Genomic DNA, 26694 nt, shown 5'->3' with positions numbered 1-26694 from the left:
TAATATCTATGCTGGGTACAAAGGGCTCACATCTTGAAGACCTCAGTAAATTACCTGGTAAATTAATTTTGTGGGCCTAAGTTTAGGGGTAGCATTTGAGCCCTTACTGGGTATGCCTGCTTCAAAAAGTTTAGCAACAAACCCCTGGTTGAGACAGAGTCCTGTGAACCTGGCTCCAGTTCCTGACTCCTGCATTATGGAGACACAAAAACAATGGAAACTCAGATCCACTTGAGCTTAGATTATTTTTCTGGCACTAAGCTACCAACTCCTCCCTATGCTGTTCCTATTCTATGGACAGGAACTCTCAGGCCCTATTTAACCAAAATGACTCCCCAAATGAGGTGTGGTAATTTTTTTTTTTTTTTGGTCACCATGAACAATATTCAAATCCTGGATGCTCAGAAATGTAGTTTATTATAAAACAGAATAATCTGGTAGATCTGCCTCCAACTATATATTTTTTTTTGTATTCTCTAAATTCTCATTGTATGTCCTTAAACCAAAATCTTTTCCTCCTTTCCCTACTACCTGACATTTCTTCCCACCTCATTTTAATTTTTTAAATATTTATTTTGGCACTGAGTATTGAACTCAGGAGGGCTTTTTCTCTGAGCTAAATCCCCAGAACTTTTAATTTTTAAAAAGTTGACATTCATCCTGCTAAATTGCTGAGGCTGGCCTTGAACTTGCAATTCTCCTGCATCGGATCTCCTGATAGCTGGGATTACAAGCACGTGCCCTCCCACCCCATTTCTACTGCATTTCCCCTGCCAAAATTTCACTATAGACCATACAAACCAAATATAGAAAAGATATTCTTTCATGTTATGAACAAAGATGTAAATAGAATCAGTTGGTGAGCAGTCATCCAGCAAGTTGGGGAACCAAAAATCAAATCAGTGAGGGTATTTGTTATTCAGTTCCCATTGTTCCTCAATCCTTGTACCATGCTCTTTTCTCCTTTTGGACATTAATCTTCTAGTACTCACCATAACAGAAGATGGAGGGAAAAAAGGGACTAGTAGCAAATCTATAGTATTAAAAGGGACACGAAATCCGGGAATGAGTAGCAGCTCTTCAGTGACTTCCCCATAATATCTGCACCCAGGTGTCAACCTAAAACACTGTCTACAGAAACTTATAATCAAGCCAAATTAACTGCTGCCAAATGTGATAAATGTGGGAAACATGTTCCCTTAAGTCCTATCCCAGGAATGCCCCCTGTTACCACATGTCACCAGGCCAGCTTCAAAGCACTGCTAGAAACATCAGTAACGACACAGAACTCCCTGTTCTGAAAGACCCGTGGTATAAGCATATGCACAGCCCACCCAAGGTGTGTATTTCCGATTTTTAATATCGCAGTGCAGTCTGGATATAGTCTTATCCTCCCTGGATGAAAGCACCCGACATAAAACTGCATGAGAATCCATGTAATTGGGTTAAGTTCATGAATGAAATCTGAAAAGCAAAGTTTCTAAGAGCAGGTCACTGGCTAACAGGGTGGCTTCAAGTGAGAGAATCTCAAAGTCGTGAAGGCTAACAGGAGGCCTGAACACATGGCCCACGGAGTAGATCAATGGGTGATCATGATGCTGCAGCGTGTGCAGTAGTAGCTTTGAGCTGAGGAGTTGCTTATGTTCTCCCTAAGTGTGGGGGTAGTCAGAGGGAGAGTTCTAATGATTTGCATTTAGTCATAAAATGGAAAAATCTGGAGCTGCTCCTTCTGATTTCTTTCTCAAGATGCCAAATAGGCAGTATATACAACCTGGGAGACCCGCTTCTTTCCTTTTTGGGAGAACCGCCCCTGCCTCCGACGTTACAGGCCTCTCCTCCGCCTTCCTCCCAGATCTTGCGGCCTTAGCCTGAGCGTCCTCAGCCTCAGCGTCCTCAACCGCATCCCTCCCCTGGCCCAATCCCTGCATTGCCAGGGCACACATCTATGGAGGCGGAGGTGCCACCACCACGCGGAGCAGGGCCTGAGCAGCTGCAGGGGGCGTGGCGAGCACCTGCACATCTCTGGCGGCTGTGCCATGTGGAGGCCCACGTGAGCTGCCTCCCCCTGGCCCACAGCCAGCTCGCGCAGGCGCACAGCAGGGCTGGGGGGAGAGCGGAGGTGGCAAAGGGGTGAAGGCAGAGGAGGGAGTGCCTGGGAACCGGCTGTCTGAGTGTGGCGATTCCTTGCAGCTGGCGGCGGGTGGGGCTGCGGCTTTCACCGGCAGATGAAAGCCACTGATGGGGAAACGACAGGGAGGGGAGTGCACAGGTCCTTTCCTCTCAAAGGCTGCGGGAGCCTAGGTCTACTGGGTAAGCGAGGCAGAGGTTTGAGGCAATATTCCTAAATGAGTTGCAAAGATCGGGCTTGAGCCCTTCTCTGTCTGACACCTCCCCGTGACCTTTGGCAAGTCACTTGGCCCGCGCCTCGGTTTCCCCAGTCTTCCTGAGGGCCTGCGGCCTGAGACTGGTTCAGAAAATTCAAGTCGCTAGCTGAGTACTGAGTGTCCAGCCACCCCTTCACCCTGGGACCTGGGTGCCTCGTGTGGGCGCTGCGGTGCGCTGCGTGCCAGGGGTCCCTAGTGCAGGGCTCCGAGTTGGGACGGAGGCGGGGCGTGGGGGTTGCTGCGAACTTGTCCTTAGTTTCCTCGCCAGGGCACAGAACCTGCTTCAAAGGTAATGAAAAGAGGTGATGTCTGTGACGTACTTCCTGCAGTCCCTGGCACAGAGTGTGTTCCTAACCCAAGGTACAGGCTTTAAGCCACGCCAGGAGCTGGTAGATGCAATTGTTCTTTTCAGAGCAGCCGATGTCTGGGGAAGTGGAAATCCAGACCACGTGAGCTGGGTGTGCACACGGCAGAGCAGAGGTCAGTTTCCACTCTGTCGGCTAGCCAGGGCGAAGGAATGCAATTATCATTTATTAAGCACACTCCCATTGATCCCTACCGAAGAAAAGGCTTCCCAACCTTGCTTTTCTAATATCTCTAGTTCAAGCGCTGCTTTAGGAAAGTTAAAGGAAACGTTTCATTGACTCCCCCCACCCCAAATTCTCACATTTAGTCCTTTTCTAATGAACAGGAAGGAAATGTGATTGATCTTTGTGGCAGTTATTGTGTATTGGTAGAACTTGGGATACATTTATCAGGATTTAAGAGTTGGCAAAACCAGATGCTTTTCAACAGTTACTGTGACCCATGTTCAAAGCTTGAAAAATATTTGTATCAATGCCTATTGCACTATCAAAAATTCTTCTACCTCCTTCCATTTCTCAAGGTGGTCCTTGAAAGGTTTTATTATTTTTTTTTGTAGGCATGTGTTTGACCTTAATTTCACCTTCTCCTACAAATAACCACTTTAAGATCCTGTTGCTACAAGAATTAAGGGAAAATCCATTTGCAATATTATTTAGAGAAGGATAACCACACCGTGTTTCTACAGAATGTTGAGTAAATCAAACTACTGTTCTTTCTGGAAAAAACCTGCAGTTGAAACTGGGATTAGGGATAAAGAAACCCAGCTGGATTGTACCCTTGATTGCTGGTTTCTGGTCTATTTATCATACAACATGTTTTGCTAGGATGTGACTAGGGTTTTTTTTTTTTTATATTTTTAGTTGTAGGTGGACACAATGCCTTTATTTAATTAATTTATTTTTTATGTGGTGCTGAGGATCAAACCCAGTACCTCACACGTGCTAGGCAAGCACTCTACCACTGAGCCACACCCCCAGCTCTGTGACTAGCTTTTTGTGAGCCTACCTTGAGTACCCATGATATATGACGGTTTGCATCTAAAATATGTACAAGTAGCTGATTGATCCTGACAGTAACAAAAACTGCATAGTACTGGTATAAAACCAGACACAGAGATCCATGGTACCTAATAGAAGACATGGAGACAAACCCACACATCTATAGTCATGTGATCCTTGACAAGGATGCCAAAAACATACATTAGGGTAGGAGAAAACATATAATAGGCCTGGTTACTTACAATGTTTCATTAAGAAGTACTAGTTACCTCTTCCATTTTTGTTTTAAATGAGGTAAATAAATCTTCCAATGTTATTGGGGAAGGAGGGAGAAAGTACTGGGAAGTGATACTGGCCAAATTATATTGTTATATTGTGTGCATGTATAAATAAGTAACAACAAATCACACCAACTTTGTATGTATGCAACTATAATGCACCAATAAAAAAATGGTGGGGGAAAAAGTAATCTATCAGACTTTGGGCACCAGGGATTATTTATGTGTGTGTATACATACATATGTATATATGTATGCATGTGTGTGTATACATATGTATACACATAGACATGTATACAATGTGGGCATCTTTGTTCAATTTACAAAACTCACTTTATCTCCTTTCATCTGTTTCTCCATTATCACTTTGATATTGGTGTTGCTTAAACCATTAAGAAATGAGGAAAAAATTTCAGAGAGGGTAAAGGGAATTGCCTAAAGTCATCTGAGTCCAAGCCTTGCCTTTTATAGTTATAAGACACTGTAGGCACTAATTTTTTGATTGAGCCCCTGGTCAGCATAGTGGACTGAGAATCGGTATGCCTAGATGATGGTCCCCACTCTGCCGTCTACTCCTTTTGTTCTGTAACTGGTTCTGCTAATAAACTAAGAATTACAGAATCTAATAATAATGGTAGAGAGTGATGAATAGAAGGAAGAAGTGAAGCAGCCCAGTGCACATGGATGTATCCGTCTAGTGGCGGATTCAGCAAAATTGCTTCAGTTGTTAAGTGCTAAAGAACACACAACCCAGATTAAGGTTCTCGTACAACTTCCCAGGAGAAGAGTTACTTTAACTGAGACCTGGAGCATAAATCAAAGTATTATCAAGTGAAGTCTGGCGGAAATGGATTTCCTAAGGAACAGTAGGAGAAAAGACACAGGGCAAAAGAAAGCACCCATCGCTCCAAGGCCTGGAAAGTGTGTGTGTGTGTGTTGTGTGTGTGTGTTGGGGACAGTGGCTTCCATGAAGGAGGAAGTGGTGAGAGATGAGGATAGATAAGGAAGGAGGAGTGAAAGGACTTCAAATCTGTGAATAAAGGTTTTTGGAGAACGGGGTGGAGAATGAGCTCTATATATGTAATAAGAATTGTAATGCATTCCGCTGTTTATATATTATTTATATATATAAATAAAAAGAAAGAAAAAAAGAGAATGCTTTAAGTAGGAGGAACAACTCTTCAGAGACAGTTGCATAATCCAGGTAGGGAATAAAGGTTACCTGAAAAAGAGTAGTAACATGACAGATGAGGTAGGTAAGGAAAAGGGGCAATATTTGAAAAAAATTTATTGGGAGAAAGTTAATGGGGTTATTTGATAGGTTTCATGGAAGGGGGAAAGAGAGCAATGCCCAGGTTCTGGGCTGGAAACTAGGAGAATAGTACTACTGTTCTCTGAGAAATAGTACAACAAGGGTACAAATTTTAAAGAAAGAATGTGGGTGGGAAGATCAGTTCAGGTTTAGACATGTTGAGTAAGAGGTAACTGTGAAACATGCAACCAAAGCGGTTAAGTAGAGTTCTTAGTGGATCCGTGACTGGGAGGTTTGACTTGCAGGAAGATTTGGGAAGTTACTGAAAGGATAATATTTGCTTCTAGCTATCTCATTGGTGTTGGGAAAAGAATAGAAATGTCAAGTATTCAAGCTCTTTTTGAAGGAAACTATTGTTTAGTTTGCATAACAAGTCTATAAGCCACTTCTAGAACAAGAAAAAGTCATATCACATAGAATTAGAGCTAGTACCTTGAAGGGTTGCCTAATACATACAGACATATAAATTTAAAAATGAGAGAGAGGAGAGATGATTTGTTTTCAAAACTATGGCAGTGATTGTCAGTTTGGATTAAAAAATCAAGACCCAACCAGTTTGCTCTGTAAAAGAACCCTGCCTCATATATTAAGAAAAAAAAACAAACATAGATATGTTTAAAGTAAAAAGATAGAAAAAGTTATGCTATATGAAAGACGAATTAAAAGGAAGATGAAGTAGCCATCATCCACAAAGTAGACTTTAGAAAATACTATCAGGAAAAAAAGAATATTACACAATAATAGTTAATCAAGAATGCACAATAGTCATAAGTATTAGTGCTCTAAATCCCCAAACTGAAAGATCCAAAGGTAAAAAAAGATGAATTCAAAATTTTAGTTGGGAATATCAATGTTCCTTCAGTAATCTACAGAACCAGGAGGCAGAAAATCAGTAGGAATATAGAAAATCTAAATAGCCCTATCAGCCAACTTGATCTTATTGGGTTGTAGGGAATACTTTATATTAAAAATGGCAGAGCATGCAGCCTTTTCAAGTGCATATGGAAATTTACCCAGTTAGATCATATATTGGGACATAAAACAAACCTCAATAAATTTAAAAAGATAACTCCACATCATAAACAATCACAGTAATGAGATCCTAATTGGAACGAGTTATACTTATTCTATGTATATAATATGTATATATAAAATATACCCTACTGTCATATATATCTAGAAAGAACAAATTAAAAATATTAAAAATCATATAAGATACATTTTCTAATCATAATAGAATCAAACTAGAAATTGATAATGATATATATGTATGATTCTCAAATATCTGGAAACTAAATAACTTCTGAATGATTCATGAATCAAAGAGAAAGGCATAAAGAAAATTCAAGTGGAATTTGAATGGAGTGGCAGTAAAAGTGCAGCACATTAACATGTGTGGGACTAAACTACAGCAGTGCTCAGGACAATGCATAGCCTTAGATCCTTATGTTAGGAAACTAAAAGGCCCCAGTCAGGGTCCAGAGCTGGTATCTTAAAGAGAAGAGCAAATTCAGATCCCCAAAGAGCATAAACTAGGAAATAATAAGCAGAAATAATATTCAAAATAAAAATAGAAATAGTTAATGAAATCCAAAGCTAGTATTTGAAAGATAAAACAGATAAACGGTAGCCAGACTTGCTAGGACAAAAGAGAAGACATAAATTTCAGCATAAAGAATGAAGAGGGGAGATCCATCAGTGTGAATCTGAGAGTGGCTGCAGAAAAGGAGTTGGAGGTGCTGAGGAAGACAAGGCAAGTCCAGCTGCAGGGGAAACGGGGGCATTCCAGGAAGGCGTGCCACCTGGGAAAGTAAGGCACTGGGAAGCAGGAACGAGAATACCTCTGTTCAGGTTCTGGATCCACCACCCAGGCCAGGGTAAGGTGTAGCATTTGTAACACCTGAAAAACGATAGCAATGGAGAATTACCTTATACAGAAATCAAGATATGGGCAACTAAGTGGGAAGCTATCAGAACAAGGTTTAATAAATTTTTGGAAAAGAAAGCCAACAAACAAAAATAACAGTTGAATTCAACAAAAGATAGTTAGTGGACTCTGAGGAATGTGATGATGATGACTGAACAAAAAATGTTTGGAGACTGGAACTTGATGGGAGAATTCTAGGACAGAAGTTGAGGTCAGATTTAATGTTGATTTTTATTGTCTGTCCACCTTTAAAAAACGTGTCATGAAAAAAGAGACATCATTATAGATCCTACAGTTGTTAAAATAGGGAATATTATGAGCATTTTTTTTTTCATGTCAATAGATTTGATAACTTAGATCAACTGGACAAATTCCTTGAAAGAATTTAAGAAGGGATAGATTATATAAAATCTTTTCCATAAGAAAAGTCTTAGGGCTTCATGGGCCAATTCTACAAACATTTACCAGTTCTACACCAACTTTTCCAGATACAGAGAATGAGTGAACACTTCACAATTTTATGGAGACCACATTACTTTGATACCAAGCCAGGCAAATATTTTATAAGAAAAGAAAATTATAGCCCCAATTCCTTCTTGAATATAGGCACAGAAATATTTTATTTTTTAAAATATTTTTTGTCAAGGGATCTTTTTATTTTATTTATTTATTTATATGTGACACTGAGAATCAAACCAAGGGCCTCACACATGCTAGGTAAGCACTCTACCACTGAGCCACAACTCCAGTAATACAAAAATCTTAAACAAGTATGGTCAGCTTCCCATATCCATGGGTTTAACCAACTATGGATCAAAAATATTTGAAAAAAATGTTTTACCTGTACTGAGCATGTATGGGCTTTTTTTCCTTGTTATTCAAGATAACAATACAGTAAAACAATTAATTTTAAGCTAATGGGAAGATTGTGTAGGTTATATTGCAAATCCTATGCAATATATGGGACTTAAGCATATGCAGATTTTGGCATTAATGGGGTGTTCTGGGACCAGTTCCCCACTGGTACCAAGGAGTGATTGTTTTAGCAAATAAAATACAGTCTGTAAAAAGAACAGAAAAGCCTGGTAAGGTGGTGCACACCTGTAATCCCAGTTGAGGAGGGGCTGAGGCAGGAGGATCGTGAGTTAAAAATCACACTCTGCAACTTAGTGAGGCCCTGAGCAACTTAGCGAGACCCTGTCTCAAAATAAAAAGCAGGATGGGAGATGGTTTAGTGGTTAAGTGGCTCTGGGTTCATGACAAAGTGGGTTTTATCGTGATAATGCAGGATGGTTCAGTATTCATAAGTTGGTGATATGTTAATAAACTAAAAAAGAAAAATATAATCTCAATCGATGCAGAAAAAGCATTTAACAAAACTATCATCCATTTCTGATAAAACCTTCAGAAGACAAAGAATAAAAGGAAACAACTTCTACTTGATAAGGAGCATGTATGAAAAACCTAGTTAATATCATACTTAAAAATGAAATACTGAGGGGCTGGGGTTATAGGTCAGTGGAGAGCACTTGCCTAGCATGTGTGAGGCACTGGATTTGATCCTCAGCACCACATAAAAATAAATAAGTAAAATAAAAGTATTGTCTCCATCTAAAACTAAAAATATAAATATAAATGAAGTGCTGAATGTTTTCCCTAAGGTCATAACAAAGCAAGGGTGTTGGCTTTCATCATTCCTATTTAGAGTTGTCTGAGAGGTTCTAGCTGATGCATTAAGGCCAGACAAGTAAAGAGGCATACAGAGTAGAAAGGAAAAAATAAAAATGTCTTTATTTGTACATAACATGGTTGTCTGTTACAGAAAAGTCTAAGAATCTATGAAAAGCTAGTTGGGTAACACTATTACTGGATTTAGTATATTGTTAAGGTCATAGGACACAGATTCAGTATATGAAAATTAATTATGATTTTCTATGCTACCGGCAAATGTTTTGACCTTTAAAACTTATGAAAGTACTATTAAAATAGCCTCCAAACAATGTGAATACTTATGGATATCTAACAAAATATGTACAAGAGTTATATGCTGAAATCTACAAAACAGATGAGCAACATAAAAAAAGACTATTCTATGGCTAGATATACTTTATTCATGGACTGGAAGGCTGAATATTATCAAAATGTTCTTCCCAAATTGATGTGTAGATTCATTGAAAATTCATTGAAAGACAATTTTTGTGGCAATCTATGGCTATTTATAAAACTTCAATACAGAAGTGGGGAAGGTAGCCAAAACAATGTTGGAAAAGAAAAAGAACCCAATTCAATCAGATCTCAAGACTGCTTCTTAAAAACTACATTAATCAAGGCAAAATGAATATTTTAAAAATTGTGGTTAAATAACAACACGAAATCTACCCTTTTGACAAATTTAAATATATAGCACTGTTAATTACAAGCACAAAGTTGTACAGCAGGTGTCTAGAACTTTTTCATCTTGTATGATTAAAACTTTAGACCTAATGATCAGTAACTGACCACTGTCCCCCCACCCAGGCCCTGGCAGCCACCATTCAACTTTTTGCTTTAATGAGTTTGACTCCTTTGACACTTCATGGGAGTAGAATCATGCAGTGTTTGTTCTTCTGTGATTAGCTTATTGCACCCACAATAATGCTCTCATGGTTCATCCATATTAAAGTACATGAAATAATTTCCTTTCATAAAAAAGAATAAATTATCTATTATTATCTCTATATTATAGATTCATATTATCTATATATGTCATAGATAAATCAAGATAGATAAATATATAAAATAGATAGGTCTTTATATTTATCACATTTTTTTAATGGTTAACCATCAGTGGATGACCAGGTTTTTTTTACGTCTTGTCTATCATGAAGAATGGTGCAAGGATTGTGGTGGTGCACATATCTCTTGCAGATCATGATTCCAATTCTTTCGGACAGATGAGCCAGAAGTCTGATTGCTGGATCATTCAGTGGTGCTATTTTTAGTTTTTTTTGAGGAACATTTATACTATTCTCCATAGTGGCTACATCATTTTATATCCCCACCTACAGTGCGCAAGGTTTCAAATTCTATACATCCTTGCCCACACTTATTTCCTGTTTACTTTGTTGTTGTTGTTTTTATAACACCATCCCAACAGGCATAAAGTGACATCTTGTTGTGCTTTGGATTTGCATTTCCATGATGATTAGTGATGATGAACATCTTTGCATATTCCTCTTGGCCATTTGTAGGTCTTCTAACGGAGAAATATCTATGTAAGTTTTTGCCCACTTTAAAATTATGCATAGTTTTGTTTAGCTGTTGAGTTGTTGGGTTTTTGGTTGGCAAATATTTTCTCCCATTTTGTAGGCTTGCAGTTTTATTACATTGTTTGTTGTGCCAAAGTTTTTTTAGTATGGAGACCCACTTGTGTAGTTTAGCTTGTGTTGCCTGTACTTTCGGTGTCATATTGACAAGTTTCTCCAAGGCCCTTACAGTTTCAGGACTTATGTTTAAGTCTTTAATTCATTTTGAGTTGATTTTTTGTGTGTGTGTGTGTATGTGTGTGTGTGTGTTTGTGTGCGTGCGCACATGCACATGATGTATGATAAGGGCCCAGTGTCATTTTTTGCACGTTGGTGTTGAGTATTACCTGCATCATTTGTTGAAGAAACTATCCTTTCCCCATTGTATCATCTTGGCACCATTGTTGAAGATGAATTAGACATATATGAAGACAACATAATATTGCTAAAAGGGTAGAAACACACAGGTCAATGGGACAGAGTAGGGTCCAGGAATAGAAGCATATTAACACAGACAATTGATTTTTGACAAAAGTACTGAAATGACTCAGAAAAGATCTTACTCATTTTTATCCATGGAGAAAAGATGGTTGTTCTACAAAATGGTGCTGGAATAAGTGGGTATTTATATTTTAAAGAACAAGACTTTACCCATACGTAGTACTCTCACAAATATTAACTAAAGACGTATCATAGACCAAAATGTCAAATCTAAAGCTATAACACTTCTAGAACTTACTGTTTCATATACTTTGTGTGTGTGTGTGTGGCCATGCTATTTAAACTAATAAAAACTAAATAAAACTTAAAGTTCGGTTCCTCACTTGTTCTGGCCAAGTGTTAAGGCCTCAGCAGCTACTCTGGGTGTCTCTAGTTAGTGCATTGGTTAGCACAGGTTACAGAAGATCCCTATCAGCACAGAAGGTTCTTTTGTGTACTCTTCTTTGAGAAAATGTAGGGGGAAACTTTGGAATCTTAATTAGGCAAAGATTTCCTAGGACTCAAAAAATATAAACAATAAAAGATAAATTGGAACTTGGCAAAATTAAAAACTTTCTAGACTTCAGGGAACTTAAGAAAATAAGACATACCAGAATCAGGAAAAACATATTTGCAAAACATAATTAATAAAGAACTGGCAATCAAAACACAAGAAACTGAATTTTCAAAATTTAGTAATTCAAGAAATGTGACTAAAACATTTGAATAGACGTTTCACCAAACAAGAGAGATGGATGGCATATTATTTAAATTTTCTAATCTCATAATATGAGTATGCTTTAATATATATTTTTTAATCAGTAAGGATTATCTTATGGAGAAGTTTTGGATTTTCCTTTTCTTTCTTTTTTTTTTTTTTTTTTTTTAAGTGTAGGGGTTGGACCCCGACCCTTGCTAATGCTAGGCAAGTGATCTACCACTGAGCTAGACCCAAACCTGGATCTTACTCATTTTTAAAGTGCTAAGCCTCACAAAACCTGAGTAAAAAGATTTTAATGTATTTGTCCATGTATTTGTCTAAAAAAAAAAAGTAAGCATCTTTTTATGGTTGTTTTTGATGTGTCTTAGAGCAACAGGCTCTTAAGTAATCATATGTAGCTTTATTAGTTATATGATCTTTAATGAATTGACTCGTTCAGCCTGTTTGGACCATGAGAAAATGTGACCTTTCTGGTTGAATTTAAGTCACTCAGAGCTAGACAAAAACCCCAAACAACAACAAAAATATATATACACACACGTGTGTATATACACCTTCGAGCATTGTTTTTGTCTTAACCTGCCTAGGTTTTATATGGGTGAACACGGTACTCAGGATAGTGGCCACAGTAAACATGTGTCCTAACCACTAAGACCTATTCTACCAAACATGGCAAAAGGACTTTGTAGGTGTGATTAAGCATCCTGGGATGGAAGATTTCCTGGATCATGCAGGTGGAAGCCAAGCCAGGTACTCCAGGGTTCTGGTGAGGGAGGGAGGGAGGCAGGAGGGTCAGAGTAAAGCAGGATGCAGGAGATTCACCTGGACACTTCTGGCTCTGGCAGGGAAGGCAGGCAGCCCCAAGAAGCTGCAAAAGACGAGGCAGTCTTTCTCCCTAGAGCCTCCAGAAGGAGCCTAGACAGAACTACATGATAATAAATTAGTGGCGGTGTCTTAAACTGCTAAGTTTTTGGTAACTTGTTATACCATCAATAGGAAACTAGTGCAACATGACATTTACAAGTTCTAAAACACAGGCAATAAGTAAAAAAAAAATTTAAGTGGTAGCACACATTTAAAAAAAATTTCAAAGTCCCATTGCCAGCTCTACCAGGCTCCCTAGTGAGCAGATTTTTGGCCCTTATTCTTGTACCCAACTCTGTGAAATACGCTGTTCAAAATGTGTGTGCATTGAATGTGCTAAAAAGGCTGAGTGTTGTGAATCAACCCGAACATGAGGGGCGCTTCTCAGAAGGTGGGCTGTGGGCCACCTGCCTCACAATCGACATTGTAGGTTTCTACCACAGTGTATCCATTTACCAGTTGATGGACATGTGGATTGTTTCCACTTGGGATAGTGTTAATAATTATCTGTCTTTATTTATTTGCTTGTGTACTAGGAATTGAACTCGGGGGCACTCTAGCACTAAGCTCCATCCCCAGCCTTTTTTTTTTTTCCTTTTTGAGAAGGAGGTCTTGCTAAGTTGTTGAGGTTGACTTTGAATTTGTGATTCTCCTGCCTCAACCTCCTGAATTGCTGGAATTACAGGTGTGTATCATTGCACCTGGCAACAAAGTTGTTTATAGTTTGCATAGAGGTTTTTGTGTAGCCATAAATTTTCATTTCTCTTGGGTAGCGGCTTGGTGGTTGGGTTTCAGGATCAAATAGTGTGGTCCCCAGTACTCAGGTTGTAGTTACTGCCTGATCTTTAGTTCTATATGCCACTCCTTTTGGGGCCATTGCTAGCTATTCTTTCCTCAGTGGAATACTTCATTGTCCTTGACTCCAAGACCCTCAGACAGATTAAGGGAAGATCCCCTTCAAATGCATTGAGCTCCTTTCTGGGAGGAACTGTGCTAGGTCCTGAGGATACAGAAATGATCTTGTGGCCACTTTAGCCCAAAGAACCCCGACCTTCCTTGGCATCTTTTAGAACTCCCGTCTGATACTTAAGAGATTTCCCCAGACAGGTGATCAGGGGAGGTGGAGGCATGGGACCCCAGCTGGGTGCACTCAGCTAGTGAAGCCCTAGAATGTGGAAGAATGGAGATGATTTGTGAAATTGGGTGATCTGGCTGTGAATCCCAGATTAGTTCTGTGTTGGCCGAGATTTCTTGTTTGGTAAGATAGGAATATATCAGGAAGGAAAAAAAATGCTATTTTAAAGGCCAGTTTGCTCTGTGAGTTGGCAGCTAAGGACTGCAGAATTAGTCTGTTGGGCCAAGGTAAAGGGCTAATTTAGATGGGAGTGGGATCTACAGAGTAAATAGGAATTTCTGACTTACCTGAAACTGAAGGTTTGTTTTTGTTTGAGCAAGAAGAGTGGGAGAGAGATAGTGGCCCCCAGCAGGCTGAGAGGTTGTCTGTCCAAAGGAAGGGGAGGGAGCCCTGATGGCTGTTTTAAATTGTTTCCTATTTCTTACTGTAATTTTCTTGCAGTAAAGGTCTTTTCTTCACAACATCCACATATTAATGATGCTTTGGGGGCAGAACAGAGAGAGGGCTGGACCCACCCTGGGGGTGAACTGCAATAAAGAGAATGGAGATGTAGCCAGGTTTGACAGCACACACCTGTAATCTCGGCAACTCTGGAAGCTGAGGCAGGAGGATTACAAGTTGGAGGCCAGCCTCAGCAATTTATCGAAATCCTGTCTCAAAAAATAACAAGGGCTGGGGTTGTAGCTCAGTGGTAAAGTGCCCATGGGTTCAGTCCCTAGTAGTTCTCCCTGCTCCCCACCAAGAGAGAGGGGGAGATGGTGAGAAGGAACAGAGATTTGGGTTGAAATCAGGATTTAGGATTAAAAAGAGGCAAGGTATCATTTGAAAGGTTTAAGTACCTTCTAGGGTCCTTGAAATTACTAAGGAAGGTTCTGGGCCTTTGTAGTTCTGTGCAATATGGTGCAGAGTTTGTATTTGAATGTTAAATGAAAGATGGTGTCTCTGATATCTGAGTCACCCCAAGATACTACTTGCCAACGTTGGGAGGCTCCATAAACTAAGGAAATACATATCCCCAAGATAAAAATTATTTCCTTGCAGATTCTTTAGAGAATTCAGATTCAAATTCCACATTGATCACAAATATGAGGAATAATTATCTGGAAGTCATGCGCTGTATGATTAGGTTTCATTCTTTATGAATTATTCAGTTCGAACCGATGGTTAAAATGGAATTTGGTTGAGATAAAATTTTAAAATGACTGGATGTGACCCAAACATGTCATGTGAAGACTACATATATAGGATCCCACAGTAACAACATCAGAGCAATTCAGTAGGAACAGAAAGTAGCTTTTGGTCATGCAGTTGTTAGCTGGGGTTGTGGATAGGAGAGAAATAGGACATGGTTATGCTGCGAAGGAATGGGTGATAATGTGACTTGAGTACGTATTGGACATTTGGCATGTATTGTCTTAATGTTCATCATGTCCAAAGAACCAAATTCAAGTATTCTTTACTCTTTGGAAGGGGGGAATTGAAAATGGAAATAATTAAATAATTTGCTCAAGGTCATAACATGGAAGTGGTTGAGCTATTAAGGCTTCTCAAGTTCAAGGTCTATGTTCTTTCCACCCCACTGTGCTGCCCCTGGGCTCTGGTGCACTCAGCTCCTAAACCCTGGGTGGCTCAGGTCTCCAATGTCAAACCAAATCTTAAGCTTTCTTCTAGAGAGCTTTGACAGAGAATGCCCAGCTTTTCTGAGATGCTGTTGGTGATACATTTGTGAAAAAAGAAATAAATGTCTTGCATATGCTGAGGAGCGAATAGATTAAAATCCTGAATTTTCTTAAGTTTCATATACATGGGACCAGCTATAAATATAAGTGTGTGTGTGTGTAATTTTTTTTTTTGGTGAGGTCAATTACAAAAAATGCTGGCAAACTCTTTCCATTTGCGGTTCTTGCATGCAGTGAGCACTGATGTTATGGGACTCTTTGTGTTATTGTTCAGAACCCACCTTAGGGGTTTTCTCAAACTCTGCAATCTTATTCTATAGTGGTTTTTAGCTTTCTTTTTCTTTCCAGGCTGGGCGGATGAGGAAGTTTCACTTCTAGGTGTGAGGATTCTCTTTCACACTAGTTTGTCATGAACTTAAAGAATTGTTAGTTTCTCCCTTGGTTTTTTTTTTTTTTTCTTTCAAGTGGCACTCCAGTAGGCTAGAGATTTGTTGTACCGAATGAGTTTAAAATGCCACCATGGGGAGAGTCCATAGGCATTGTCTAAGCTGATCAAATAAATGTGAAACACGTGACAGTGGTCTACCTTTTAATTTTCTTTCTGTTGCTAGGTTTTTAGGTCCAGACCTGAAGGCTAGTGACGCTTCTGAGTTGGCCTTTAGGTTATGAGAGTTGGTCAATATGGCAGCCGGTGCTCAAGGTGGAAAAAGTATTTGTTAGGATCATAATTCTCCTAATTATAATTGCCATCATTGCTCTCTCCTGTCAGATAATTGATGAAGCCTAAGTCATTTTGAGTTGCAACCACCCACAAAAACCACACACATGGTGTTTTACTCTAAACTTGACTTAAACCACTACTTTGTGATGCAAAACTGGTGGAATTTTGGGTACTTTCTGTAAAATCGAAATCTTGATGGGGGTTTTCCAACATTCTAGTTGATTTTAGCAAGTTATCAGTGTAAAGAAGAGCAAAGAGTTTGCTAATAGATACCGACTTCTGCATTTGGACAGAATACCAGCAGACCTGAAACTTTTTGCTTAGAGGCAGCCATCCTGATTGGGTGGAGAATGATTCTCCTTTGGAAAAATGCAGCTAACTATGAGGTATTTACATATGCAATGTATAGTTGTCAGAAGTGTTAGAAGATCACCTGGTTCTTATCTCTGCCACAGAGTTTTCAGTCTTCATAAGGGATTCCTAGTCAATACTTTCTAATTCGTAGATTCTCTTATGAGAGACATTTGAAAAGAAAAGTGAGTCAATTTGTGTTGTCCCACATGTAGGAATCAGGGAGAACTGTTCTGGAAAGTAGTGACTGATAAAATAGTAGAGCTCTGTTCTGGAAGGAAGACAGCAATCGGAAGAGCTACGTATTTGTCTAAGCCAGGATATCCTGTTTGTTTTGGAGCCAAGTCTCTGGGCAAGTTACCTATTTGGGGCTTAATTTCTTATCTTTAAAACAAGTTTCATTCCTGCTGGGTGCAGTGGAACACATCTCAGGAGGCTAAAGCAGGAGGATCTCAAGTTCAAGGCCAGCCTTACCAACTAAGCAAGATCTTAAGCAACTTAGTGAGAATCTGTCTCAAAAATAAAAAAAAAGGGATGGGGTTGTGGCATAGTAGTAAAGCACTTCAGGGTTAAATTCCCAGCCCCCTCCCCCCAAAAAAAGAACAAAAAGTTTCATTTCTGTAATGTGGCTTAGTAGATCATATTTTCTCAAAAGCCTCCAATAAGAGTCTATCTTTATATGCTTTCTTATGTAAGGTGAGTTCTATTATAAAGTCTTCTAATAAACACAATTTTTTTTCCCTTTCCTAATCTGTAAAAACATCATTTTGGCAAAAATCCAACTTCTTTCTAGAAGTATGTTATTATATTCTATATTGGTTTTGAGGATGGAACTCAGGGGTTCTTTACTATTGAGGAATAGCCCTTTTTATTATATTCTGAGACAGGGTCTTGCTAAGTTGCCCAGGGTGGCCTCAGACTTGTGATCCTCCTGCCTCGGCCTCCTGAGCCACTGGGATTACAGGTGTGTTCCACTGTGCCTGGCCTGCTCCTAATATTTTTAGAGGAGTACATTTTCCTAATTAATGGTCTTCTGATTAGACTTGAAATAACTATCAGAAACTTTTAGGCTATTTCCTATTAATGCTTTATCTAAAGTATCTACAGGAAAGGATAAGAAATCAAGAATTGAATTTTTTGAAACAGGTTAATTACTTATTGAAAAGATCTTGATAGTTTTCCATTCGCTTATATGTAAAGCTTTGGTTAGCTGCTGCAAAGACTGAGTTGCTGATCAGCTTTTGCAAATAAAGTCAGCTTGCTTTATTATTTGATAGGAACTAGTAATTTAAACAGAGTGAAAGTGTGGGTTTTACTGGAGCAAAATCAAGTAGTCCGTTTTCAGAAAGTACAACCAAATTTTAAAAATGTCAAATGAAGAATAATGAATAAAGAACATGGACTTGGAAGGAAAACAAAACAAACAAACAAACAAAAGCAAGCATGTTTGAGAGGAGTAAAGATAGAGCGAAGAAAAAATAGAGCTAAGAAAAATCATACAGGAGGGGATATCATTTAGAGCTTTTAGGACCATAGCCAGAATGGCAGCTTTCCTTACAGAGGGAAACAGGTTTATAACTGTACAATTTCAGGAACAGAAGAAGAAAAGGGTAAGACGCCATAAATGTTAAATGGAATGGAATTTCTAAGACCTGCTCTTTAGCCAGTGGTATTAGAGAAGGAAATCTGACAGTGTTTAAAACGTGAGCTGGTGTGTGGCAGCAGACTTTTGTTTTGGGTACTGCAAATTGAATCCAGGGGCACTTGACCACGGAGCCACATCCCCATCCCTTTATTATTTTTGAGATGGGGTCTCACTAAGTTGCTTAGGGCTGCAGTAAGTTGCTGAGGCTGGCCTTGAACTTGTGATACTCCTTCCTGAGCCTCCCAAGTTGCTGGGATTACAGGTGTGTGCCACCATACCTGGCTAGGTAAACTTTTAAAATCAAATAGAGGGAGGCAAAATGGCTTTCCTGCATGTTAGTCCCGTACCCCATATTTGATGCTGGGTCTGATGACACTCCTGTCTGGACAGGTGACTCTAAAGGCTAGGAAAGCCAAGAGAGGTGTTGGGAAGGTGGTGAGGGAGAAGATGGGCAGAGTGGCAGTTGCATAGCAGGGCCACAGCCTTGACCTTAAGACCTCGTTTTGGGGGCAGTCACTCCAGTGGTGGCACCCTGACTCCAAGGGCAGGACTTGCTGCATGCAGGGTGGAGTGACATTCCAATTTCAGTGATGCTGAAGCTGGCAAACCAAATGAAGATTTGTATCTTCAGTGACAGGATTCAAATTAAACATGACAAACCTGTAGAAGCTGCCACCTCGACATGTCACTGCAGAACTTTCCAGAGAACTGGCAGGGGCTTGGGAGACAAACCACACATGCTGCCACACTGTGTCGGGCAGCGGGAGACATCAAAGAGAAAGCCCCGGGGAGAGCAAGTCCTTGCTGGCTCAGGTGCCTGTCGTGGGGTTGAGCACTGAAGCCATTCTGGGTTCAGATAAAAGCAGGCGTCTACTTTGGGCTGGTCTTATGATGGAAAAATTTGGTAGAGATACCAGAATCGTTCATTTTGTATCGAATTTATAAAGGAGAAGCACTGGTTATAAAAAGTCATCGTTTAGCTGTAACTTCATCCAGATCCAGTTCCCAGCGTTGGGTGGGAATTATTCATACTTATCAAAGTATAGCAAAAATCGGTGTCAAAAACAGCAGCCAGCGTGATCACTGCCTTGAGGAGGGACAAGTTCTTCTACATTTGTTTTCCCCCAAAGCCAACTCTCACATCCAAAACAAAAACATTTTAGAGACTCTGCTGGAGGACCCTGACCAGGTGGCCCGAAACCAGCTGTTAGTGATGCTTACACCGGTAGGTACCAAGAGAAAGATCCCCAGCAAAAGTCCAAACTAAGGGTGAAGGGAGAGAAAGGAGAGAAAAAAGGGAATCTCACTAAAATAGAGGAAAGGGCTTGCGTCACACGCAAGAAGCCCTGGATTCGAGCCCCAGTTCCAAGAAAGAGGAGAGAGAAGTGGACAAAGGGGATTGAGGGGGAGGAAGGAGGGATCAGGAGAGGGAAGAACAGTGAAATGGGTCTGACTGAACGTTTGTATGTGCATGTGTGGGTATTCCACAGTGACGCTCAATACCAAGTACATCCACAGGATAGTAATTAAAAAAACTATAAATAAAGTACAGAAAGATCAGTGGGGGGGCGAGGACAGTGCTGGGGACTGCATTAGAGCAAATTATATTCCATGCTTTTGTGATTATGACAAATGTATCCCAATATTATAAATAATTTTTTAAAATGCAAAAAAAAAAAAAAAAAAATCCATGGGAAAAGCCTCTGAGACAGAACATGCCTGATTTTTGTCAAGAGTATCAGGGTACCCATGACAGCCAGACTGGCAGTCAGCATCCTAGATGAAAAAAGGAATAGTGTATCAGACACTCCCCAATACTTGTTCCAGTGGTTCTCAGTCACTGTCATTTTTTTTCAACATCCAGCTCAGCATTTTTGAATCATTTTGATAACCAAACCAGCTGGGGTTGAAGTTGGTCCTAAAGAAAGTAATTCACAAAGAAACACCCAATGAAAGCCACCAGTTACTGCATATGATTCTGCATCATTTATTAAATACTTTCATATATGCATTTACAAACTTGACTCATTTCAGAACTCTGCTTTCAATACATTTTTTAAAACATTTTTGCAGAGAGATTCTCTAGTAAAATGAGACCCATGTACAAAACTAGGCAACAGGTATAAAAGTTTCCTTTCATACTTTCCATCCATCCCGAAAAGAAATTATGTGACACAGAAAGAAAATCACAACGTGGCTCTTCCAGAAGAATAACATGTCAGTGTCCAACTCTGGGTTCTAAGGGGCTAGTTCCCATTTCACCTTAATTTGGCTGTATATACTTTTAATTATTTTAGCTACAAGGGCATGTTGGTTTGGATGAAGGAAAAACCGTTTGGACTAATACTCTAGAAACCATCCAGTCCTTGTTTCTCTATCCCGTGACATCCAAACTCACCCAGGAGATGACGATGATTCCCAACGCTGTGTAAAAAGTTCCCTTTAAAAACATCATTCCTCACAAGCTACAGTAGTGAGCATCTACCGTGGCCTCTGATTTAAAGAAAGAGTTTAAGTGATCAATTTAGAAGCTTAAAGTATTCTTGAAACTAAAGTTGCGTTTCTTAAAATGAACGCCGGCTGAACAGCTGATAGACATGGAGCGTTGTCAGGCACGGATGCCACTAGCTACGACAAACAGCTTCACCGTAGGATAATTACATGGTACAAAATGCCCAGGGGCCTGAAACTCACTAGTAATATAATTTTGGCAGCAGCATCATTTGATATTTAACCATTTATTACATAGTATTAACAAACACACCAGCTTCAAAGATGTGCACTCCCTGTAGGACACTGGGGAGTTACAGACTTATTGTGATTGCATAATTCATATTGCACAGTTTTATAAAAAACATAAATACTGGCTATTCTAGTTTTAAATACAAAATACATGTCATATGCTTTTAAATCTATAATCTGGTTCAAGTGCAAATCGGGTGCTTTCTTTAGTCCTTCCAAAAAAGGCATTTTTAATATTTTTGGCACAAATGAAATGTCATCTTGCCGTTCAACAAATCTAATTACAATACATATATCCAAACCTTTAGAGTAGCAATCATATACATACAGTATAAAACTGAGTTATTTACAAATATACTAAGCATAAATGTCACCTTAGTGGGTGAATCAGAACTAATTAGCCATACCCACGCTAATAATAATTAAAAAAGGTCAATACAGTTCCTCTCTCATTTGCTTATGCTGGTTGCTGTGGGTTGACATTCATGTGAGGCGGATGTCCTAGAAGACCAATTCTTTGTTTCTGCTTCCTTTGTTCTGTCATCTGGAAAGTTAAAAAGTTTCATCATTAGACCCAGACACTTCCTGTACGTCAAATCATATTCTGAACCATAGATTCACCTCTGTGGTTACGGTTTGTACTGAAACCCACTTTCTACAAAGTGGGTTTGATACTGTCACCGTATCAAACACAGCTTCAAAAAGGGAATCTTCCGAGGCAGAAAGGGGAATTCTATAACCTCGTCATGCAATGGTAACAGTCACAGGTACAGCTTGCTCCTTGTTTCACAAGGAAACAAAAAAAAACGGGAAAAGCATAGGATTCTTGATTGTTTCCCGAACCCATTTCCAAATGACTGAAGGACTCATTGGAAAATGGTGGCTCTGTACGACAGTGACAACACGCCATACGACCCAGAAAAGCAGCAAGGTCAGAATCCCAGGGTTGAGGGAGAATAAGTCCACGCTCTTAGCTGGGTTCCTCTCCCCACTGATGCTTGTTGAGGTTGGTTAGAGGGGGGAAAAAAAAAAAAAGTGACAGAGTCATCTGGGAAGATGAGTAATGTCCTCACAGCTCCCTGAGATCCAGAATAACCAAATACTGTCCAGAAGGCCCTGGCCACCAACAGCTGCTGAGTGTAACTGAAGGCCAGGAGAGACCACTTCCTAAGCCAAGCTCCAATGAAAAAGGGCTTGCGCAACCCAAAGCAAAAAGGGAGGGTTTCCACTCTGAAGTGCTCCTGAGGATGGGGCGCAGTCTCGGGAATAGGTAGGGTCTACTTAATCTTCTGCATTCTGATCTTTTCCCTTGACCCAGTTGGTGCTGGCTCTAGGAGGGCTGGGGATGTGGCTCAAGCGGTAGCACGCTCGCCTGGCATGCACATGGCACTGGGTTCGATCCTCAGCACCACAAACAAATAAAGATGTTGTGTCCGCCGAAAACTAAAAAATAAATATTTAAAAAAATTCTGTCTTAAAAAAAAAAAGGCTCTAGGAAATACATATTAAATTGTTGTATGCAAGTGGCTTAAGGTCCTACTCCAACCTTTCTGGTTTCCTAAAACTGGACAGGAGTGAGGGCAGAGGAGTAAAAAGAGCGTAGAGGCTTTGGAACCAGAACTGTTTGTTTTTTTTCCTTTTCACATTTCCAGGTCATTTCTATCTATCTCAGAGGAGGATGGAGGCAGATAACCTAGGATAAGTCAGGTGTGTGGTGCCCACCTGTAATCTCAGCTACTTGGAAGGCAGGAAGATGGCAAGTTGGAGGCCGGCCATAAGCAACTTAGTGAGACCCTGTCTCAAAAATAAGTCGGTCTTTGTCATTTTTCCAGTATTAGGGGTTGAACCCAGGTGTGCCTTGCCACTGAGCTACATCTCTAGCCCTTTTTGTTTTATTTGGAGACAGGGTCTTGGTAAGTTGCTGCAAATGGCCTGGAATTTGGGATCCTCCTGCCTCAGCTTCCCAAGTCACTGGAATTACAGGCATGGCCACCATGCCTGGCTTAAATCTTAGTTTTTACTTGAACTGATTTTTGGTACAAAATATCCTGAAAGAACAGAACTTACCTAGCTTCAGTGTGAAATGGTTATTTTTTTTCCTTTTTTAGAACATCAGTTATCCTCTCAAGTAATTATTTTTAGGCTCTTGTGGAAATGCTTTCTCTCCTGGTAAATCTTCTTATCTAAATTATAATAGACTTTTCCAAAAGGAAGCCTTCAATAGAAGCTTTTTGTAGGGTACTGAATGAGGATGTTTCCGATGCCTCTAAAGTTTCCTTGGGTGAGTGACAACTCTTGAAGAGAAGTGTCACCCACTATACTACATTCACTGGTTCTGTTAGATTAAGGACAGCTTTGCGTGCACAAGGAATACATTCCCCATTGAATTCAAACACCAGCCATTCAATCCTTTCACTGCCTGATCCCTCAGACATTTAGCTTGGAGTCCCTCTACGACAACTATGCCCTAGACAGGTAATCCTGAGAGGGAATCCAATAACCCTTAACTGGATAATCCCAAGCATTCAGATGGATTTAGTAAGCCTGACCGGCTCATCCCCTACGAAAAATACTTTTCTGAAATTTCTATTTAAAGCTGCTGAGCTCTTTTAATTCAAAGCTGGGTATTAAAACTTTTTCTGTCATTTTTCTTTCCATAATTATTGGTACTAGAGATAACCTTTCTTTTATGTATACATATTTACCTCCCGGTTGTTAAATCGGTGCTCCTTGACTCCTCAATTACTTGGTCATTCTTTCTCTTAAATTTACAACCTCTAAAACACTATGGCCTCCGGCAAGGGAGTCTTAAGTTGCCAGCCTGAGGTCCTGCTCAAGCTTTCTAGGTTTGCCCAAGTCATCACATCTGCCAACCCCTAATGCTCCCCACTGAGAGAGGTTAGTGGCCAATTCTTAGGTAATTCTAACGGATCATTTCAAATACCAAGTACATATCTATCCAAGATTGTTGTGTTGCCCTAAAAAAGAAAATTGTGGCTCATACTGAAGTTCAAGAGCAATCCCAGAGGCTTTGTTAGAAAACAGATCAAAGGGCGTGCAGAGACGGATGTAGTAGGTCCAAGGTGGGGCCCATGAATTTGCATTTCTAACAAGTTCCCAAGGGACAAAGACGCCACTGGCCTGGAATATGTTGTGAGAACCATTGTTCTAGAACAGCTTTTCATTAATAATTTTCAAAATCGGCCACAATCACTTTGGGTACATTTTCCTATACTTGAACAAGTTGAAAGAGCCCGGTATTTGGGGGTACATAATCTTATAATGCCCACTTCCTTCTCTTCTATCACTTAAGTGACAATAGCATTGACTTAAATGCCATCTTACCTAAAAAGCCAATGAGATTGATCAAAACAGGATTAGACATTGTGTGTGCTTGCTGTATACACTAGCTATCAAGAATTTTCTCCCATGCCACCTTTTAGATGAGAAAAAGATTATGTGCACCACCATGCCTGGCTCTATAACAGATCTTAATAGTGTTTGAAGAACTGCTTTCAAGTTACAATAGGGTCCTTATTTCAATCATTCTAAACAGGAGATATTGTCAGAGTTGCTTTTTACAGTCCTGAAAAATTATGCTCCGAAATGATGCGCCTGAAAAACTGAGACATTGAACTGAAGCGTTTCTTGAATACAAATATCGATTCAATAGAACTGTGTGGATGATGGCGTTCAGAATCTGGGAGTGGCTGCCTAGCACAGACTGCTCCTCTCCCTACCCTGGGCTAGGTTTCTGCGGTCTCGACCCCAGTCCTCTCCCTAGGCTCAGTCGTAGGCATCTCCCTGTTGCCTTATTCCCAGAGCGATCTGTGCAGACCTCTGGTGTACATTGCTTAGGTTTAAGCATAATTCATGCTGAACTTCCTTATCTCCCAATTTAGACTGTTGGTTCTGGAAGGCAGAGGCTAGACCTCTCATCTTTGTGTCCCTGTACCAACTGCTGCACCTGACCACTCTGTGGTTTTCAATGTTGGTTGAGGCGGCGATGTGGATTAACCAGAACATTCTGCCATTCCTGAGCGTGCCATGCATTATCATGCTTTTGCTCATGCCAGTTCCTTTCCTGGGAAGCCCCTTACTGTGTTTCTCTGCCAGCTCAGAAGCCACCTGCTTAAGGCTGTGGAAGCTGAACTCTTCCCTTTCAGCCTCACTGTGGACCCGGGACCTGCTTCTCAGCTCCTCACACCACACCATAACTCTGAGAAATCTACTTCTCCATCTCGCTCGCTAATTATGGGACCCGAGAGGGCAGACGTTGTTTTAGTCCTCTTTTATGATCCCAGCATAATATAAGGAAAATGAATGCATTCAGTAAGGTCTGTTCAATCCTCCATTCCACAACTTGGGACCATATCCTAATCTTTTTTTAAAAAAATTATTATTCCTTAAGCAGTTAATGTTGGTAAGATAACCTTTTTGCATGAAAAATGCCAAATGCTGTAACATGCTAACATGATCCAGATTTCCAAGCACTTCTTATATTCCTAGCAACGATGGATGAGTGTCCTACGGGAAGCCAGACGCATTTTCTAGAAAGTTAACCCTTTGCTCAATATAGGCTCTTTTGCATTATGAAGGAAACATGCAAAAAAAGAAATATTAAGGTCTTACATTAGTTCTCCTCCTTGGAATAAGGATGTAAGAGAATCACATTTAGTATTCAGAATCTCTTGGGAGGGGAAACTTGAAGATGAGATGCATCATTAATACTTACTTAGCATAACAATCCTAACCAACCATTCTTGGCATAACAGAAAAAGGACCAACCACCTGTGGACTAATAACATTTTATAGGAGCAGTTCCTCCCCAAGTTGGTCATTTAAGACAACCACCACCAAAGAGGTCAGGGACAGTAAGGATTAAAACCAGAGCCAGCCACATTGAAACCACCCTTGTCCCATTACGCTGGTTTTGGGCTCAGAAGATCTACAAAATATCTAAGTGATGAAGCAGCTTCTGTTTTCCCACATTTTTCTCAGTGAATGGTGTTCTTTCATGGTTGTTTTAGAAAATATCTATTACAGAGTTTCTTGTTCGTTAATCATTCCTGGGGCTTAATTCAAAAATTTTCCCTTTTGAGGGCAAGAATTCTCACAATTATTTCAGATCCAGGAGCTCTCCAACATATATCTGTGCGATTCTTTTTAAATGCAAAACGGTTTAAGAAATTTTGTTATAACAAACATTAAAATTCAAATCTACTCAACATGCAAATGCACTAAAGGTTTGTTAGAAATCATAGAATTGAAAGAAAACACTGACTGGTTCATTTTGAAGGAAGCAAGTGCCCTCCCTGCAGAAGCTATGCTGAATTTTTCTGCAATTCTGGGCACCTTAGAACTTAAGCAGAGCAATCCTGTGAAAAGTGCTGAAGAATGTGTTACTGATTCTTCATGTTTCTTTGAACTATTTTTTTCTTAGAAGATAACAAAAGCTACAATCTCAAAATCTTTCTCAGGGAGGGGCGTGCTTTCAACTTTAAAACCAAAAATTGAAAAAGCCCTGGGATTAAGCAGTATAAAACCATTCTAGTTCTAACATCTATATTTAGTCAAATCTTAAGTTTAATAGGAATGATTCTACATTGTATTTAAAAAATGAAACCCCCATTCCACCAATGGGCAGGATGCAACTTGTGAAACGTTAGGCCTCTTTTTTAAAAAAATTAGAATTTAAACAGTGAACAAGAAAATGGAGTACAGCAACAAAACAAAGCAAATCAAAACAAACACATACACAACACAAAAACAAGCCCACGCTGGGGGGGTCAGGAGCTCCCACCCTG

General features: G+C 39.9%; 1 protein-coding gene across 19 annotated transcripts in view; it reads right to left on the bottom strand.

The window, feature by feature from the left end:
- The window catches only part of Itpr1 (inositol 1,4,5-trisphosphate receptor type 1), a 389291-nt gene that overhangs the window by 62280 nt on the left and 300317 nt on the right, over positions 1 to 26694 (bottom strand). For 9 of the 19 annotated variants that reach the window (XM_048787045.1, XM_015494949.2, XM_015494946.2 and 6 more), the window contains one exon: positions 20109 to 21431. The exons of the other annotated variants lie outside the window; for them this stretch is intronic. In XM_048787045.1, coding sequence (XP_048643002.1) covers positions 21345 to 21431 — 87 coding nt within the window. In that variant the 3' untranslated portion in view covers positions 20109 to 21344. Of the gene's footprint in view, positions 1 to 20108; positions 21432 to 26694 lie in introns of those variants that run through there. 19 annotated transcript variants of the gene reach the window in all.

This window comes from Marmota marmota, unplaced genomic scaffold (genome assembly GCF_001458135.2).
Source record: "Marmota marmota marmota unplaced genomic scaffold, marMar, whole genome shotgun sequence".
In the NCBI taxonomy this organism is placed as follows: domain Eukaryota; kingdom Metazoa; phylum Chordata; class Mammalia; order Rodentia; family Sciuridae; genus Marmota; species Marmota marmota.
This window is presented reverse-complemented; position numbering and strand designations above follow the sequence as displayed.